The sequence below is a fragment of the Lentinus tigrinus genome (assembly GCF_003813185.1).
Source record: "Lentinus tigrinus ALCF2SS1-7 unplaced genomic scaffold L226scaffold_22, whole genome shotgun sequence".
Taxonomy (NCBI): domain Eukaryota; kingdom Fungi; phylum Basidiomycota; class Agaricomycetes; order Polyporales; family Polyporaceae; genus Lentinus; species Lentinus tigrinus.
In genome coordinates, this window is record NW_027137931.1 from 257,332 (window position 1) to 274,243 (window position 16,912).

Genomic DNA, 16,912 nt, shown 5'->3' on the forward strand with positions numbered 1-16,912 from the left:
CTACATATCCACTGGGGACGCGTACTCTGCGCCCCGACTCCGAGGCGGGTGCATTATGCGTATGTTGCAAACCGTGGCACGGACGTTCTATCTTGCGGCGCTCGGCCCTGTACCGTGGCGTCGACGTCTGCACGCCCTCAGTCACCCACCGCCCGAGTCGTCGCGGTCCTGCAAGCTCCGAGTGCGAGTGCCGGTGCCGCGCAACCCGCTGGCGCTGTCACTCACCACCGACGTCAGGACTCAGGGCCGACTGGGGGAGCATACTGTACCAGCACTGGGCCACGCAGCCCCGCGCAACGGAACCATTCCCTCTCTCAGTCGGCTGCAGGCTGGCGGCGACTCGTCACTCAGGATCTCAGTTCTCCTGCAGGGCCTGATAGTGTAAGCAGCGCAAGGGTCGTGGCTTCTGGCAGCGTGGCTGAGGCGTATGCGCACATAGGCGGGCTCGTGGTAGCCGCTGATGCGGGCCCATATCCAAATTCCAACGAGCCCCCGGCGCCCCTTCCCCCCCTCTCTTCCCCTTGCTTAGACTTGTGCCCGATTTTCCGATTTTCTGGGTTCCAGAATCCAGAACTTGGAAGCCGCAAGCGAGGCCGACCTCACCGCCTGCCGAAGCGGGCGCGGGGGGCCCGCGGGATACGTTTGTCCATATACTGCTTAGCTCGGACCTGAGGCCTGAGGCGGCACGCGATGGTGCTGGGGGTGGGTGCGTATACTGAACGCCGGGAGGGCGGTGATGCGGTATCATCAATGTCATTTACTTATTGATATGGCGTTCGGCCCCCTACTACATCCTAGGTTGCTGGAAAGCCTTGGGCCTAGGCTGGGCGGTCTTGTTCAGATTCTGCCGGGGTTGGCTGCGGGGATCAAATGGTTCAGGGAGAGACTGCGACTGCGACTGCGACTGCGTGCTAGTGCGGAAGTGAGTTGAACTTGCTGGTGCTAGCTTGTCCGGGTTAGTGATGCTGCATATTACTTAGTGCCTGTGGGACCGTGACGGACTCAGATGTCCTGTCGAGGACCTTGTTGGGTCACCAATGACCAGCTCGCGATGGTGTCCCTAATCCTAATGAGCAGATACGCTGTGACTGGTAACTGAGCTGCGGTCTCTGAGGAAGATGGGGTTCTTGTTTGTGCGGTTGTGCGAGTGCTACGACGTCGTTGGCTGGTCTCGCCCGCGGTGATAGAGGTGGATGAGGGTGTCTGATATTGGAACGGTCAATGTGTGCGACTCGGATGAGGACGGACCCATCAGACGTGCGGGCAGCTCGGAATCTTCTGCTGACATCTTTCATGTTTCACCCAACTTGTCGCGGGAGTCGACCGTACCGATAGAGTCACAGTGCGACCCACCAGTACGGTCGGAAGGCTAACCGTGAGTCATGTTCATGTTCCACAGTGCAGGACTCAACGTGAAGATGACACTTCACTTACGTGCGCATGCGTTGGCCGGGCGTGTGGTATAGTTGGAACATGTCGGAGGTATCGAGGGGGGTATACAGTATACTATCGGCGATCGCTATCGCCGGAACAGGGCGCGTCCAGACTCCAGACTCCAGGACCAGAGTTCCTGCTCTGTCGTGCGCGACCTGCCTATTCCGTTCCCGCGATGTCTGGATTGCCCCCGGCGACGCAATCTTGCAGCATCACCATCATCAGGACTATGCACCCACTTCCACATGGCTTCTAGAGACTAGAGACTAGAGACCCCAGGATACAGGGTCTGCTTGGTTCTGCCTTATTGCTGTTCTGATCATCCCCTGCGTAATGGTAAGGGATGATAGCTGACAATGGACATCAACGCGAAATATTGAGGCTACGATGGCCCTTGCGCCTTGGAATTCGGAGGGTGGGACGGCGGACCTGCTGTTAGTATTGTACACGCGCGCGGCCGCCGGGAAGACGACTGACATACATACGAGGATCGGTCGAGGGCTCACCTGCTCCTTCCTGGCGCTAGCGCATACTATTACCACAGTAGTGATGGATAGTATGTGAAACGAAGACTTGGCTTCTGAGCAACCAAGGACAAGACCCCGGGGTCAAAGGATTGAAAAGGGATGCAGTAACGAGGTTCCATTGAAATATTCTGACTGTATGGGAGAGCCCTGAAACCGTGTTCAGGGTATCCCTATGCATAATGTGCCATATCTGTTAATGTGTGCGTATTCCGATGTCGGTTGTCATTTCCGAGCCCGGGATACAGAGAACTGGGTTTATGAGTAAACGGGCGGTGAGCCGTACGTACCTCTCTGTAGGGCCGTTGGTTGCGGAAACCATATGCTATGCGTGTACCGCGGGGGCAACAGTACCTTAACGTCGTGAGTTTGGTGGGTTGACGGGATTTGCGAGGCGGTGAACAGTGCTGAGGCTAGAGGGCGTGCAGCTTGTTGCTCGAGCTCTGTGCAGGCGGGTCTGGAGGCACCAATGAAAGTCGCGTGTACCATCCGTCAGCCACGGGAATGATGAGGTCTATGCAACGCAATACCAAGGACTGGCCGGGGGTGGTAGAGCGGCGGAATACGACAATACCGCTGCTTACCCCCAAAATTTGCGTTTGAGGCAAGGTTTCAGAGACAGAAAAACGTGTATGAATGAGAAGAGCGCAGGGAGTGTAGTGAGCACGTAATTATAGCGGGTTGACTCACCGTCTCGCCAGACTGAGGGGGTGCCAATGACTTACATAGGTCAAAGTCAACCACAGATGCAAGGCGGCGGAAATACTTCGCAAGGCCGCCACGGAAAAGGGCAGCCAAGAATCCAGGGGCGAAAATGCCTCGAGGTCCATATGGTCGTACTTCGTGCCGTAAACGCGGTTGGGGCGTGCGCGACTCCGAGTGCCGCATGGTGGCATGGAAGGGTGGTGTGATGATTAACGCTGCTCTGCCTTGAACCACCATTCAAGATCGTCCTCGTGTAGTACACGCGCCGCTCAGCTCATTTTCTTTGCTTCTGACCTACCAGGTCCTGTCTGGTATATTGCGCCGTCATCCAGCCCATGTCGACAGCTCGAGCGACAAGTCGTTCAACCCTGGCGGGTGTGGCCGCCCGACGATGGATATCTCGCACGTTGTCTGCACGAGTTGGCCAGTTAACCGCCTCGACCGCTATCGGGATCGATGTGTGGCTCGTGGCGGCCGTTCGGGGCGAGTTGGTCAAGGAGCAAGACAGAGCCCGGGCCTTGCCGGGTTGGCGAGGGGTGCCAAGCTGTGCCGCGCCGCCGTCGCGCGCCTGGCTCGCGTCTGCCGTACTCGGCGTCCGCTCGCACTTTGTCGTCGACCACGGCATGCTCCATGTCGCGCCCGCTCACCCTCCACGTCTCCGCCCTCAACGATGCAGAATACACGACTTACACCTCCTCCATCCATGATATCGTCGAGACCGACGCCGAGCCCACCACTGACTACGATAAACTCGCCGTAGGGGTCCGCGAGGCTCGGGCGTGGCTCCGAGGTCGCTACCCCGCTCTCGCATCCCACACGCTCGACTCGGTGCGTCCGTGTCTGTGCGATTTGACAACGCGTGTCTAATTCTCGTGCAGATCCTTAGGCTCTTCTCTCCTGACCTCGGCCCAGCAGATGTATTGACCGGAGGACAGTTCTTCGCAGCCCTCCGCCTGGTTTCACATGTCCTCAGCGGGAAGGAGATGGATCCAAGTCTTGTCTTCGTACAAGGTGTGTCGTCATGTTATGATTCTTACTCCCGTCTATTGCGTCTTCGTCAAGTGCTTCACGACGCATGGCATCAGCTACCGTGCAATGGGAAGTTTCCCACCTTCATCAAGCATGCGGGTCCAGTACTACATCATCGCGCGAACGCTGCTATACTATTGCCTTTCGCATTTCCCTTTCGTGGGACACGGGCACAAAGTTGCGGTCGAGCGTACACATGGTCTCCAACCGAAGTCATCCATGCTGTTATGCTGTCACCCTGATTTGTACTCGCGCGAAGCACGTAAAACTTAATGCAACACTGCTTGTCCATTTAACCACTTCGACTCCATGTTTGCATGCCAGTGCTGACTCTTCCGCGACCCATAGCACACCCGGATGAAATCACATCTCGTTCGCCTTCTCCCCTTGGGAAACGCTCACGGGTCCCGTCCCCAGTCAACAATCCGTTTTCTATCAACGGAGGCGTCGGCTCGAACCCATTGCCCGGAGCTGCCACTATCAACTCAGCTCCTGTAAAGCCTGTTCCTCCCTCCCTACCGCCGAAACCAACAAACCCGTTCCTGAACCGACGAGCATCACAGGACCTTCCTCCACAGTCTGCACCTGCAGGAACCGCTGTTTTCCCGGGCGGTCGCTCCGGCAACACTCAGGATTCCAAGATACCTCCCTTGCCCCCGCGCAAGCCTCCCGTTATACCACCCCCTCGCCATGCGTCCATGGGCCCGCAGCATCCGCAGCCAACCACGCGCGAACCTCCGCCGCCTGTTCCTGCCTTCCCGCACCTTCCCCGGAGCGTCTCGGCGAACACCACAAACACTTTGATTCAGCAGTCATTACAGGCGACGCGTATAGCTCAGAGCCTGAAGAAGGCAGAACAGAAACTCGAGCAGGAACGCATCATGGAGGTGCTCAAGAGCAGCTCTGCTCCCCCGCGACGCGTCCGCAGCAAAAGCCCTGCTAAGACCCCGAGCAGCTCCGCGTCCTCTTCGGCGCCGTCGGCGTCGGGCTCTGCGGAGCGTACTATCACGCACCGGCGTGTACCTTCCCTCCCTCCGAGGCGGAATCTTAGTCCCCCTGCATCCACGGTCGGAGGCTCAGTGCGGTCGTTTGAGCAGGTTGCGACTGCGTCGCTATCTCCGTTTAAACGAGCCACCATGGCTTCAACCGGCGTCACATCCTCCACCCTCCCTCCAGAACCCCCTATGAGGCGATTCGCGTCACCCAGCAATTCCCCGTCTCGCACACCCCCACGACCACTCACCGAACTGCCACCAGAGCCCCCGCCAACACATCCCGATCGGAAGGCCATCGCCCTGAGCGTGGACACGGACCGGTTTGCGCCGTCGAACGCTTCTCCGCGCGTAGGCCGGTCAAAATCCCTGCACCACCCCTCACCACCACCCGTCCCTCCCCCACCACGGCGGAAACGCCCAGAAAGCGCACAGCTCACCCCGACATCGTCCCCACACGAGTCGCCCTTCGCGAACCCGCCAGACCCGCACTCTGGCAGCCCGTCCCCGTCGCACCTCATGCTCTCGCGCCACCTCTCCCTCTCGACGACCCGCCAGCGGGAACGCGAGCGGGAGCAAGACCGCGAGCGCGAGCGGGGACGAGACGCGTTCTCGGACACGCTCTCGAAGACGTTCACGAGCCTGTCCCTGCGCGCGCAGCCCGCGCTCGACACCGCACGGTTCAAGGCCGAGGGCGCGTTCTCGCGGCGCGGGTTCGTGCAGCACGGCGCGGGCGGGCCGCGGTGGATGCGCTCGGAGGGCGAGCGGGGGCTCATGGACGACGTGGAGGGGAGCCCGGGCCCGGACGACGATGCGGACAGCAGCTTGGACCATGATGCGGACCAGGATAGCGTGGAGGAGCGGGCGCGGAGGTGGAGGGAGGGGGGCGTGGATGTTGCGGTTGTGGAGAGGGAGGAGGGACGGCCTGGGAGTGGGAGGAAGATGGTGCTGGAGAGGGATGACTTGAAGTGGCCGGCGGGGGATGGGTGGAAGCCGTTGTGAGCTTGCGATGTCGTTGTTGAGGCCTTGAGGCGGCGAGGTGAGTAGTTCTACTGAGCTTCCTGCCTGGTACGAAGTTAGGGCAAGCCGGATTGGATGCTGACTGTTTTCTTTGCAGGCCGAGGAAGGGGCGATCTAACATCTCGGAAGCAGTGATCAAGCTACTACTACTATTACCGTACGTCTAGTCTGGCTGTCCTGGCTGTATTGATATATATACCGCATTCGCATTCGTCTTCCCCACTGTGTCTAGCTAGCATCTACCACCGCACTTCTCGCTCCCGTATCGTACCTACCTATACACATGAAGACCCCGAGGCGCCATGGCTCGCTCTTGGTTAGAACCAGCACGTTATTCGCACATGTATCATACGCGTTATGAGCAACACAAGACCATGGATATCTGCAGCGACGGCTGAACACATAAAGCAAGCAAGAAGGTGGAGGCAAAACCGCCCTCTATAAGACTACTAATACACTACTGCCAACCCATCCTTCACCAAGCCATCTTCGCAACGAACGACTGCATGGTGCAAGGGCGTGTGTCAGCAAAAAAACCATAGCTCTTCAATAAACGAAACGCCGACTCACGTTCGGGTAGGTCCGCACGAGCAGCTTGCGGACCTCGTCGACGGTCAGGATGCCGAGCGCGAACGCAAACGGGATGAACCAGAACATGATCGGGATCGGGGTCGTGCCGAACACCTTCTGCAGCCCCGGGCCGTACAGGTTCACGACGGCGATGAGCGCGGTGGCGGTCATCCCGACGGGCACGACGAGGTTCCGGCGCGGGCCCCAGAGCGGGTTCGACTGCAGGATGGAGACGCGGCGGTTGCGCACGGCGAGGAGGCCGCCGTACTGCATGAAGACGATCGTGACGTAGCTGCGCGAAGGGGAGGGGAGGAAGAGAGGCGGTTAGAATCGCGCCTCCGGCGCTGGAGAGTCTGAGAGGGAGAGGGGAGACGTACTAGATGCACTGCCCGACGCTGACGAAGTGGGTGAGCTGGTCGATGGAGTAGCCCTTGTAGCCGTCGGTCCACTTGTCGTAGACGAGGATGACGTCGTAGAAGCTCAGCCCTTGGCGGTCCATGTAGAGGAACCACATGCTCATTGCGCACGGCCACATCATGAGGCCGATGAACTGCAACGATCGTCAGCGTCGAACGACATCTATTGGTGAACGCACGCACGAGGTAGATCTGGAAGAAGAACCGCCAGTCGGTCAGGCGGTCTGTCCGCGCATTGCGGGGCTTGCGAAGCATGAGGTCTACAGAGACGTCAGCGCGTCACACACACACACCATGAGAGGGGAAGGCCGCATACCAGACTCGGGCTTCTCGTACATCAACGAGATGGACATGACGACATCGTTCGTGATGGAGAAGCAGACTTGCAGGTATGAGCTGAGCGCGAGCTGCATACCGAGGAACACGTTGCAGAACACGGTCACGAACTCCGTGTAGGTTCCGGCCTGACACAGCTGCATGTCAGTCTCGGTCGCGTACGGGGGAACACATAAGGAAGGACAAACCGGCATGAGGTACAAGATGACCTTCTTAAGGTTGTCGAACACAAGGCGGCCCATCTCGATGGCGACAACGATGGAGGTAAGGTCGTTGTTGAGCAAAATCATCGCAGCTTGGGGTGTTATTGGCTGTGAGTGTGCAGCTGACAAAAGGAGAAGGGAGGGACTCACCAGCTTCCTTCGCGACATCACTACCAGCACCCATCGCAACACCAATGTCCGCCGCCTTCAGTGCCGGAGCATCATTGACACCATCGCCGGTGACCGCGACAGTGTTGTCGCCTCTCGCCTTGGTCTGCTCGACGATGCGCAGCTTCTGCTCGGGGGTCGTGCGGGCAAAGACGATCTCGGTGTAGTTACCGACGACCATGTCCCAGTCAGCGTCTTCAAGAGTCTCGATGTCGTCTCCGGTGAGGATGAGAGCACGGATACCGTCGTCGTCGCGGGGCTTAATGGCAGGAGGCTTCAGGCCAACGTACCGCTTCGCCGAGTCGGAAGTGCGCATCTCCTTCAGGGTGTCGACCTTCTCTTGGGTGACTATACCGACCTAGTAACAAAAGACATCAGCGTTATGCACGAGGGAAAACACACGACGGCTACTCACCTGACGAGCGATCGCCAAGGCGGTGAGCTTGAAGTCGCCAGTCACCATGAAGACCCTGACACCAGCACGACGGATGATCTTGACAGCATCGGGGACGTCCGACCTAGGAGGATCACGGATACCCACCAGGCCGACGAGAGTCAGGCCCCGGAGGTTCTCATACATGAGCTCCTCCATATCGTTCGCAATCATGCCAGGCGCGAAGCCAACGACGGAGTCCATCGACCGACGACAGAGCGCGAGCACACGCTGGCCTTCGCTACTCCAGCGCTCCTGCAGCGCGAAGAGCGTCTCGCGCAGAGACTGGGTGAGCGGAGAGACGGTGCCGTCCGCGTTCATGACCTCGCTGCACTTCGGGAAGAGCACGTCCGGGCCACCCTTCACGAGCATCCACCGCTCGGATTCGGACTCGAGTGCCTTCTCCGAAAATCGCTGGACGACGCTCAGCATCCACTTGTTGCGCGAGTTGAAGGGAATCTCGAAGATTTTCTCATAGGACTCGAGGAGTACGGAGGTGTCCACACCGAGAGAGGGGATGGAGAGGTCCTCGGCGAAGCGCAGGACCGCCGTATCGGTCGCGTCTCCCTTCACTTGACGCTCCTCGATGGGGAGGTGTGCGGTGGCGGAGTCGAACTTCGCGCCGTTACAGAGACGGGCGACCTGGTGGAGAGCCTTGAAGGCACCAGGGGCGGGAGGAGCGTCTTCGGAGGAGAAATTCTGCTTGATAGCGTCGACGTGGAACTCTGCGTCGAGGAAGGCGACGTTCTGGACAGACTATACAGATGATGGGTAAGAAGCAAACTTCCCTCAGTTGAACATATGTGCTTACCATCTTACCGACCGTCAGCGTGCCCGTCTTGTCTGAGCAGAGCACTGACATGCATCCTAAGGTCTCGATGGTCGCAAGGTTCTTAACGAGGACATTGCGCTTGGCCATCCGCTTGGCCACAATTGTAAGCGACAACGCAACGCAGACCGGCAATCCCTGTACCCAAGTATGATCAGCGACGTCCGATCTACGGGTAGTAGTATGTACTCTCACCTGCGGAACGAACGCGGTCAAACAACCAATGGAGTTGATGATCGCCCCGCTAGCAGTCTCAAAGCCAGGGAAGCTCCTCCGGAGCCACGCCGCCCATACGATGAGCGAGACGCAGAAGAGACCGAGGGCGAGGGTAGAGACGATCTTCGTGAAGAACCAGATCTCCTTCTGGACGGTCGTCAGCTTGAATTTGTTCTTGCCAGACATGGCGACGATGCGGCCCATGACGGACTTGTCGCCGATAGCGAAGACCACGCCGGTGCAACTGCCTTGCACGACGAAGGTAGACGTAAGTGCGAGGTTGCGTGTCTCAAGGGCATTCTCCGAAGTCAGGTCCAAAGTTCCAGGGATCATATCGCTAACAACGAGTCAATTAGCGGTGAGCGAAGACCAACGATGTGGTACACACCTCTCTCCCGTGAGAAGGGAACGGTCAAACCGGACGTCACTGGAGACTTGAACAAGGCGCAGGTCTGCAGGCACTCGGTCACCCATCGAGAGGGTGACGACGTCCCCGACGACGAGGTCTCTAGCAGGCACAGTCTGGTGCTTGCCATCCCTGATGACCGACGCCTCCTCCGCGATAAGGGTCTTGATGGAGTTCATGATACGAGAGGCATGCCAGTCGACCAGGGCGTAGAAGGTCGCGGAGACTATGATGACCAGTAGCTATATGGGGCTGATGAGGGTATGCATGCGAGTCCGTGTAGTGTTAGGGCACGTACCAACAATATAGCGACTCCGAGATTGAACGCAGCGGGATGGGGGAGACCAAGTGGCTCATACGATAGCTGAGCAGCTCGGAGTTCAGTGTTCATGACTACGAGAGGTGAAGGGAGCGACGTACGACCGTGACAATGAATGCTATCCACATGAGGAAGTTGAATCCGCCGAAGACATAGTTGACGGCCTTCTTCCAGTACTGGGTCGGCGGCGAGGAGATCACGTTCTTCCCGTCCCTTAACCGACGATGTACAGCGTCGCCCTCTAGACCGACGGTAGGCGACGTGGAAAACCGGGTGTAGACGTCGTCGACGGGCAAGCGGTGGACGTCGATTTGCCGGATGGCGGAGGCAGGGTCCGTAGTCTTGGAGCCGCTACCCTGCTTCTGCTTCTGTTCTACCATAGAGTCTACATGAATGGAAAGTGTGCGGTATCTGGAAGGAAGCGTTAGTACACCGCGAGAGAGCACTCGATAGGACAGAGACGTACTGGATCTGCACCTCATGGTCCTTTCCCGCTTCAGAGCCTGAGCCCGAAGGGGGCGCGCTGTTCTTCGAAGCGGAGAAGCCCTGCATCACGAGGGGGGCGGGGGACGACCTGACAGGAGCTGAACCGCTGCCGAAAGGGCGCTGGGGGCTTATAAGGGTGGCCAGTCGGGCGTCCCCTTATCTGCCTTTGATTCAGGGCAAGTGCGTAGACCGAGTCTCTGGATGTGCGGTGTTTATGCCATTCCTCCTGTACTGCGATGCCTGCCTAAACGGGCCTCGCGCGCGCCTGCGCATGGCAGAGAGCCGGGAGGCGTGGGCTCGGGACGTCGTGAACTTCGAACGTTTAGTAGCACTCTTCGGTTGCGGCAGACCTTGACTGCTTCCTCGCCGTGAGTAACACCCACGGCGGACGGTTCCCTCTCCTGAAACAACGATTTTGTCAGTCTCTGCCTATGCCACTGCGCAGATTCTGACATACCCTCAATTTTTTTCGCTCGCATCATGAGCGCTTGCGCTGTTTTCGCCATTCCTCCATCTGCGAAGGTGCCGTTACCTGTTTGATTGTCTCGATATCGGAGCTAAAGATGAACAGGGGAGACGTTTGAGCCACATGCCGCTGTCTCAGTGTCTGGAAGTGACATCGCTCCTCCACTCTCGCCGTCGAAGCCATGACTCGGAGGAATACACCGATGGTGTCGCACTGTCCGATGAGAAGACACGATGGGGAATGGTTTGGCTCAGGCCGGAGTTCCACAACAAGCTGCGCATCCAAAGAGTTTGCAGCTTCCTGGCTCCCTATCTCTAAAGTTAGACTGGTCCATTCCGACTAGACTGATGACGTGCGCACCTGAAATGCTACGTTGCAGCCTCGACTCATGCCCTGGGCACATCCAGCTTGCGTCCACACAGACATGACATGGAGATTGGTTGTGTCTACAGACTTGTGCCGTAGCATAATAACACGCCCGCTGCGGCCTGCTACTACCCAAGTAGTAGAAATCAAGCTCAACTGAATCATCATCGATGATGGACCCCCGATATCGCCTGATTGAATGTCGACTGACGAGACTTGGTTTAACTAGCTGGACCCAATGGACCTACCTACGGTTGATAGACTTCATTCAACACTGTGCAGGTCGTTGAGGTCGACAAGCTGATCTCGTGGTGGTTACGTCGCCGCAAGAAGTTCAGCCCGTTCATAGGCGCCTCGGCCTTTGTCGGAGTTCCGGTCCGAGTATGAGGCGCTACTTGGTGGGGAACGGCGGCAGTGGCAGCCAACCAAGTTGAAAGACTCGACGAGACCAAACTTCGAACACACGAAGAGACTGAATTAAATGATGAATATTGCGGCTATTGATACAACTCTATGCAGAAAATTGTCCGATCGCCAGGATCAAGTCTATAGTAATAGAATGCAACTCTTATGTTCAACGCGCCGCGCTGTAGCTCTCCCTAGAACGAGTTATGGTTTAGTCCCGAGCAGGGAGGGCGTGGGGGTGGAGGTCAGCCCTCTTCGTGGGGAGCGCCGGGATGCTTGACGTCGCGTCGACGGCGGGTACAGAGGGTGCGCTGACGCTCGGGGCGGAAGGCGCACTGATGGGGAGGGAAGGTGCAGCGACCGGCTCTGAAGGCTTGGCCGCAGTGGGTGCACCAGCCTCGGAAGGGATAGAGGGTGCGCTGACCGAAGGGGCGCTGACTGGAACCGATGGCATGCTCATGGCGGGAGCCGAAGGAGTGGTGGAAGGCGCACTGACCGGCGCGGAGGGTGCCCTGACGGGTACCGACGGGACGTCGACGAAGACCTTGGGCGCAGTCAAGCCAGAAGGACTCGGAACAGCGACCGAGGGCGCGCTAACAGGAGCGGAAGGTGCGCTGGGTGCGCTCACCGGTGCCGAGGGCACATTGACAGGGACAGAGGGCTCGACTGGCGCCGACGGTGCGCTCACAGGTGCGGAGGGTGCGCTGACCGGTACCGCCGGGAGGTCAACAAGGACCTTGGGCGTCGTCGGGATGGAAGGAGTAGCAACCTCGGGCGTGTTCATGGACGGCACAGCAGGCGCACTAACGGAAGGTGCGGAGGGCGCGCTGATAAGGGCCGAAGGTGCGCTCGAGGAAACCGACGGCGAGCTGACAGGTGCCGACGGTGCGCTGACCGGTGCGGAGGGCACAGCGTTGGGCGCAGAGGGAAGGTCGACGTAGACCTTCGGGATCGTCGGTGCGGAAGGAATCGCAACCGAGGACATCGAAGGCGGGCTCACAGAGGGCGCAGACGATGCACCGATGGAGGACGTGGCCGGCACGCTGACCGATGTGGGGAGTGCGCTGACAGGGGCAGCAGGCACGCTGATCGGCATGGACGGTGTGTTGGACGGCACAGAAGGTGCACTGACTGAGGCAGACGGTGCGCTGACCGGGACCGCAGGTGCAGACACTTGGGGCTGGACGTCCCGGGAGATAGCAGCTATAGGAACTCACGATCAGTATTGAGGAATCATAGTAACGGCGAGACTGTACTCACTGCCTTGCACAGTAGCCGCGAAGACGATCGCCGCGAGAGTGATAAACTTGGCAGAGAGCATGATTGCAGTAAACAGGTGGTGTGACTGGTAAGTGCACTGGTGTGGGTGTAGGTATGGGTGACGAGAGTGGACGATGATGAGGACTTACGGTGCAGACATGGGGTCCTTATATACATATCCTGGCCCCCCATTGAATCCACTGGAAGTTGGGACTTGGTGAATTCTCGTCGAACCAGAAGAGGGGCAATGCGGGATAGCTATGCGGGTCTACGGAAGACGCACTTAGCCGCCATGAGTTTGGAATTGTCCTGGGCCACTTCAGAACGGTTCATGCGTTTCCGGTAGACTTGTCTCTCCATGTTGTGATCTTGACCAGCGAGCGGTTGCCGGCCTGGCGGGAGGGCGGAAGCAGGTGGCGTGACATTGCGAAACAGACTGAGGTCCATTAGAGCCTAAGAACACCCGACCAACTAGCCAAGCTGCAGCCTGCATCCGAGGAGCGTCGCAGTGGCAGGCCGAAACAGAATGTCGGCCCGCTTATTGCAGAAAGTCTCCTGAACAAGTACAGCATCCGCGTCTTATGGACGGAGACACCGACAGCGATGACAACTGTACAGTGCTGTTGACGGTCTCGTGCTAAACCTGGGAGTTTACCGCGGGATACTTGATGTGGATCAGAACCTGTCTTGCGGCTGTGTCGATTTGCCGTGCCGAGTAAGACGTCAGCCATCGGATGAGCTTTACAATGACTGTCCGGAGACCTGATCAAGATAAGCCTCCGCGGCTGACGAAACGTACTGATCGAAAGATCAGTTGACTCGAAAGCCGCCTGAATGGCAAGACACAGTGTAGAGGAAGTTGCGGAGGACGGATCGCGCGGCGGGCAAGCGGTTCATTATGATCTAAACTACGATGAGTATCGGGACTAGCAGCCGATGGAGTCAGAACGTACACAGATGTACACTCACCAAAACTATGCAAATTCCTTGCTTCGATGGGTCTAATCGCAATCATCGAGTGTGGGCGTATTTGAAAGAAACACGACTCGCGTTAGGGCACGGTGAAATAGCTCTCGGGGTCTATTTCACCGGCAAATTAACCCTGGCCCCCCTCAAGGTCGAAATTTACGGGGGTAAAATACGGTAAATTACGCTGGGCGCTTATTACCAAGGAAATACCGCTTGCCCCCATGAAAGACCTCTCTCAGGATGAGGAACCTATCTATTATTACAAAAACGCTCTCTACTGGAGCTGAAGCAAGTGAGAGGGAAATGAGCATGCGTCTGGGAGGCTCAACAAATAAACCCGGTGTCAGACGCTCGCTCACTCCTCACTCAACCATCACTCAACCCGATTACAGGCTCAAAAAGGGCTTTCTGATACTGCCGTCAAGCTTCCGTAGCAGATTATGCTCTTGATGTGTTTGGTTACCATTGTGATGGATTCGAAAGACCCTAGTATGAGCATACCTGGGCTGTGATCCTGGTGGTCTAATATACCCTAATTAACATGGGGTTTTGGACCCACCCTATTTTACCCGTAATTTACACGTAATTTACACCTGTTAATTAGCCAGTGCTAATCAGCGTAGCCTATTTCACCGTGCCCTAACTCGCGTAGACTTGGACGTGACAAAGAGGAAATCCCCGCTAACTGGACCAACATGGGAAGCTGTTCAGGACATATATCGGTAATTCCCAATTTTTATCGAGTGTCAGAATAGTCATGAAAGTCGGATGGTAGAGAATGAGACGACAGATGATGGTGGTTATAGAATGAGGCCCGGTCGGACTTATCGGACCGCCCTGATTTAGCGCCTGCCACCGAGTCGAGACCAATTCCAGCGTCGATTCCTACCGTTTGAGGTTCTAACTCCCTCCCTCAGTTTGCCAACTGCGAATTCCTGAATCGAATTGAAAGGGCACCTGTTTCCAACCCCTTGGCGACATCCGACGACAAGCGACTCAAGTCTTCTTTTACGTCCCTGCGCGATGCCACGTTCAACTGCGGACAGCCGCAGTACTAGTCGCTCCTGTCATGAACCGCGGCCTCATCACGGAGACGCAGCAACAAACCACACACCGTGCACACATATGCGAGTTCTGGGCCTGCCGAACGCTCTCGTACGGGAGACGCGTCCATCCGGATCTGCAAGGCTAGGGTGGAGACATTTACGTGCGTGCCGGATGACATACGCCATCCATATCCACGGGCAGCGACCGGTCTCTGCGGGATCCAAGAGAAACTGCACATATATAGGAGCAAGACGAAGCAGACGTAGTTCAACAAGACGACCCCCAGTCCATTCCAATCTCCTTTGCATCCAGAGATGTCTGAGCCAAAGCGAATTACTCTCTACGCTGCGATAGTGGGTGTCAATGTCGACAGTGACCTTTTCCCCGCAATGCTGACATTCATACTCGTCTAGGATTCTCCCTTCCCACATAGGGTTCGCCTGGCGCTCGAAGAAGCTGGCGCGACCTATGACATTATCTGGATCAGCCTCATCTACGACAAACAAGACTGGTACGAGAAGAAGGTCAACGTCGGCGTCGGCAAGGTCTGTCTCGCCAGTACCCACTGTCACCATGCCATTTCACTGATGCAATGACACGTCGCCGTCATGTCAGGTCCCGTACCTCGTCTATGGCGGCCCGAAGCTGAATCCTGGTGACGCGCCTTCCCCAGACTCGGTGCAGGTCCCCGAGTCACTCGTGATCAACGAGTTCCTGGCGGACATCTTCCCCAACGCCGGCCTTCTCCCTACCGACCCTGCTCTCCGCGCCAAGGCCCGCCTCTTCGCACAGTACATGGACACGAAGTTCCTTCCTGCCTTCGCCGGCTTCATCTTCGGCCTAGGCATGCCCGTCGAAGGCCTGCTCGCTACAATCGAGGGTGTGCAGCGTATGCTTCCCGCTGAGGGGTTCGCAGTAGGAGAGTGGTCGATTGCAGATGCGGCTGCGATGCCGTTCTTCATGCGGCTGGACCAGGTCCTGGAGCTTAACCCGCCGACGATCAAGGAGGGCGAGGCGGCACGGGTTCGCGAGGCGCTTGACTCGGCGCGGTTTGTGCGGATCCGGAAGTACATCGCAGACAACGTCGCGCGGCCGAGCATGGCGAAGACCTGGGACAGGGTGAGTGTGGTCCGTTATGGGACGTGCATGATACTCAGAAGATGCTGTAGGATGCGATCGACCCGGAGTTCAAGAAGAGAATTGAGAGGTTGATGAAGACGGGGAAGGTGAACAGCGACATCACTGTCCCCATCCCTGCGCCGGCTTGATCGTTGCCCAACTCTCCCTGTTGTACTATCGCGTCCCCATCGTCATAGCGCGCTCGTTTCTCGCCCGACAACAATGAATCTGGAAATAGTGCTCAGATATCTTTTCTACTGAACAAAAAAGCTCATAATTCTAGTGGAAGAACTCCGAGTCGTCCCAGTGATCTGGAGAGGGAAAATATGGACGAACACTGGGGATACCAGCATTATTTTTTCCCTCAACCACTCATATCTCAACATTCTCAGCTCAGAATTGGCACGACAATTGAGACAAGCTACGGCGAGGTATGTTGGCGAAGAATGGTAGTGAAAGCCCAATGTTGCTCACGGGTAGCGCCGCCGGCTTATGTCACCTGCTGAACACGGTGCTCCTCCTCCTCCTCCACACTTTCTCCGAGTCCGCTCTCCCGGAGATAGCTGAACAACGATGCTGTAAACTTGACAAGTATGGTCACGTACGGACTCATTCAATAACCCTGCTGGTTCGTCTCTCCGAACCCTCCTGTTCGCACGATCGACTGTGCCCATCAACACCCTGACAAAGACGTTGGCCTCGAACTGCGGTTTCCTCGACACATAGACGACGGCCCCGCGTTTTCCCCACCACGAACCTGTTCGGGAGTCATTGCAGGTGCGTCCTACACGGTAATTGGATTAAGGTGCTCAGAACGCTGAGAACAAGAGCTACTTTACTCCCACGCTGATCTTCGGATTACCAAAGGATACGAGCACGGACACGCTGCGTCGTCGTCTGTCGACCAGGGAGGCGGACGTTGATTGCAGATATATAACAAGGCTGAACCCATCGGTAGGACAGCATCCACCCCATCATCTCTTGCGATGTCTGAACTCAAGAGGATTACCCTTTACGCTGCCGTGGTACGCACTTCATACTCACAGGACGCAACATATCTGACGTAGTAGGCTCTACACAGGAGTCACCCTTCCCGCACAGGGTGCGCCTCGCGCTCGAAGAAGCCCAGGTCCCGTATGATATGATATCGATCAGCCTGTACGATGACAAGCCCGAGTGGTACGCGAAGAAGGT

At 57.4% G+C, this 16,912-nt stretch overlaps 7 protein-coding genes across 7 annotated transcripts; 3 read left to right on the plus strand and 4 right to left on the minus strand.

Moving 5' to 3' along the window:
* The first annotated feature begins 3,156 nt into the window (after positions 1–3,156).
* On the plus strand, positions 3,157–6,090 carry L226DRAFT_537099 (uncharacterized protein). Its single transcript, XM_067681252.1, has 4 exons — positions 3,157–3,491; positions 3,542–3,674; positions 4,041–5,723; positions 5,802–6,090. Exons 1-3 carry the CDS (start codon positions 3,294–3,296, stop codon positions 5,684–5,686), a joined length of 1,977 nt encoding a protein of 658 aa, XP_067533168.1. The 5' UTR covers positions 3,157–3,293; the 3' UTR covers positions 5,687–5,723; positions 5,802–6,090.
* An 89-nt stretch (positions 6,091–6,179) lies between these two features.
* L226DRAFT_573022 (calcium ATPase transmembrane domain M-containing protein) lies at positions 6,180–10,152 on the minus strand (the record flags this gene model as incomplete). Its single annotated transcript, XM_067684768.1, has 14 exons — positions 6,180–6,206; positions 6,275–6,566; positions 6,652–6,824; positions 6,874–6,950; positions 7,007–7,154; positions 7,215–7,321; positions 7,380–7,755; positions 7,813–8,586; positions 8,642–8,797; positions 8,855–9,212; positions 9,264–9,523; positions 9,580–9,645; positions 9,702–10,011; positions 10,067–10,152. 14 exons carry the CDS (start codon positions 10,150–10,152, stop codon positions 6,180–6,182), a joined length of 3,210 nt encoding a protein of 1,069 aa, XP_067533169.1.
* A 178-nt stretch (positions 10,153–10,330) lies between these two features.
* L226DRAFT_150369 (uncharacterized protein) lies at positions 10,331–11,241 on the minus strand. The gene is made up of 4 exons (XM_067672431.1): positions 10,913–11,241; positions 10,676–10,852; positions 10,544–10,618; positions 10,331–10,487 (listed from the first exon to the last, which is right to left on the minus strand). Exons 1-3 carry the CDS (start codon positions 11,084–11,086, stop codon positions 10,565–10,567), a joined length of 405 nt encoding a protein of 134 aa, XP_067533170.1. The 5' UTR covers positions 11,087–11,241; the 3' UTR covers positions 10,331–10,487; positions 10,544–10,564.
* A 246-nt stretch (positions 11,242–11,487) lies between these two features.
* On the minus strand, positions 11,488–13,111 carry L226DRAFT_537101 (uncharacterized protein). Its single transcript, XM_067681253.1, has 2 exons — positions 12,584–13,111; positions 11,488–12,526 (listed from the first exon to the last, which is right to left on the minus strand). The coding sequence occupies exons 1-2, from the start codon at positions 12,642–12,644 to the stop codon at positions 11,535–11,537; spliced, it is 1,053 nt and encodes a 350-aa protein (XP_067533171.1). The 5' UTR covers positions 12,645–13,111; the 3' UTR covers positions 11,488–11,534.
* On the minus strand, positions 12,746–13,230 carry L226DRAFT_537102 (uncharacterized protein). Its single transcript, XM_067681254.1, has one exon. The coding sequence runs from the start codon at positions 13,028–13,030 to the stop codon at positions 12,842–12,844; it is 189 nt and encodes a 62-aa protein (XP_067533172.1). The 5' UTR covers positions 13,031–13,230; the 3' UTR covers positions 12,746–12,841.
* Positions 13,231–14,913: 1,683 nt separating this feature from the next.
* On the plus strand, positions 14,914–15,867 carry L226DRAFT_466809 (uncharacterized protein; the record flags this gene model as incomplete). Its single annotated transcript, XM_067676005.1, has 4 exons — positions 14,914–14,952; positions 15,013–15,144; positions 15,215–15,718; positions 15,769–15,867. 4 exons carry the CDS (start codon positions 14,914–14,916, stop codon positions 15,865–15,867), a joined length of 774 nt encoding a protein of 257 aa, XP_067533173.1.
* A 246-nt stretch (positions 15,868–16,113) lies between these two features.
* Positions 16,114–16,912, plus strand: L226DRAFT_150402 (uncharacterized protein). The gene is made up of 4 exons (XM_067672432.1): positions 16,114–16,309; positions 16,445–16,495; positions 16,586–16,672; positions 16,803–16,912. The coding sequence occupies exons 1-3, from the start codon at positions 16,152–16,154 to the stop codon at positions 16,653–16,655; spliced, it is 279 nt and encodes a 92-aa protein (XP_067533174.1). The 5' UTR covers positions 16,114–16,151; the 3' UTR covers positions 16,656–16,672; positions 16,803–16,912.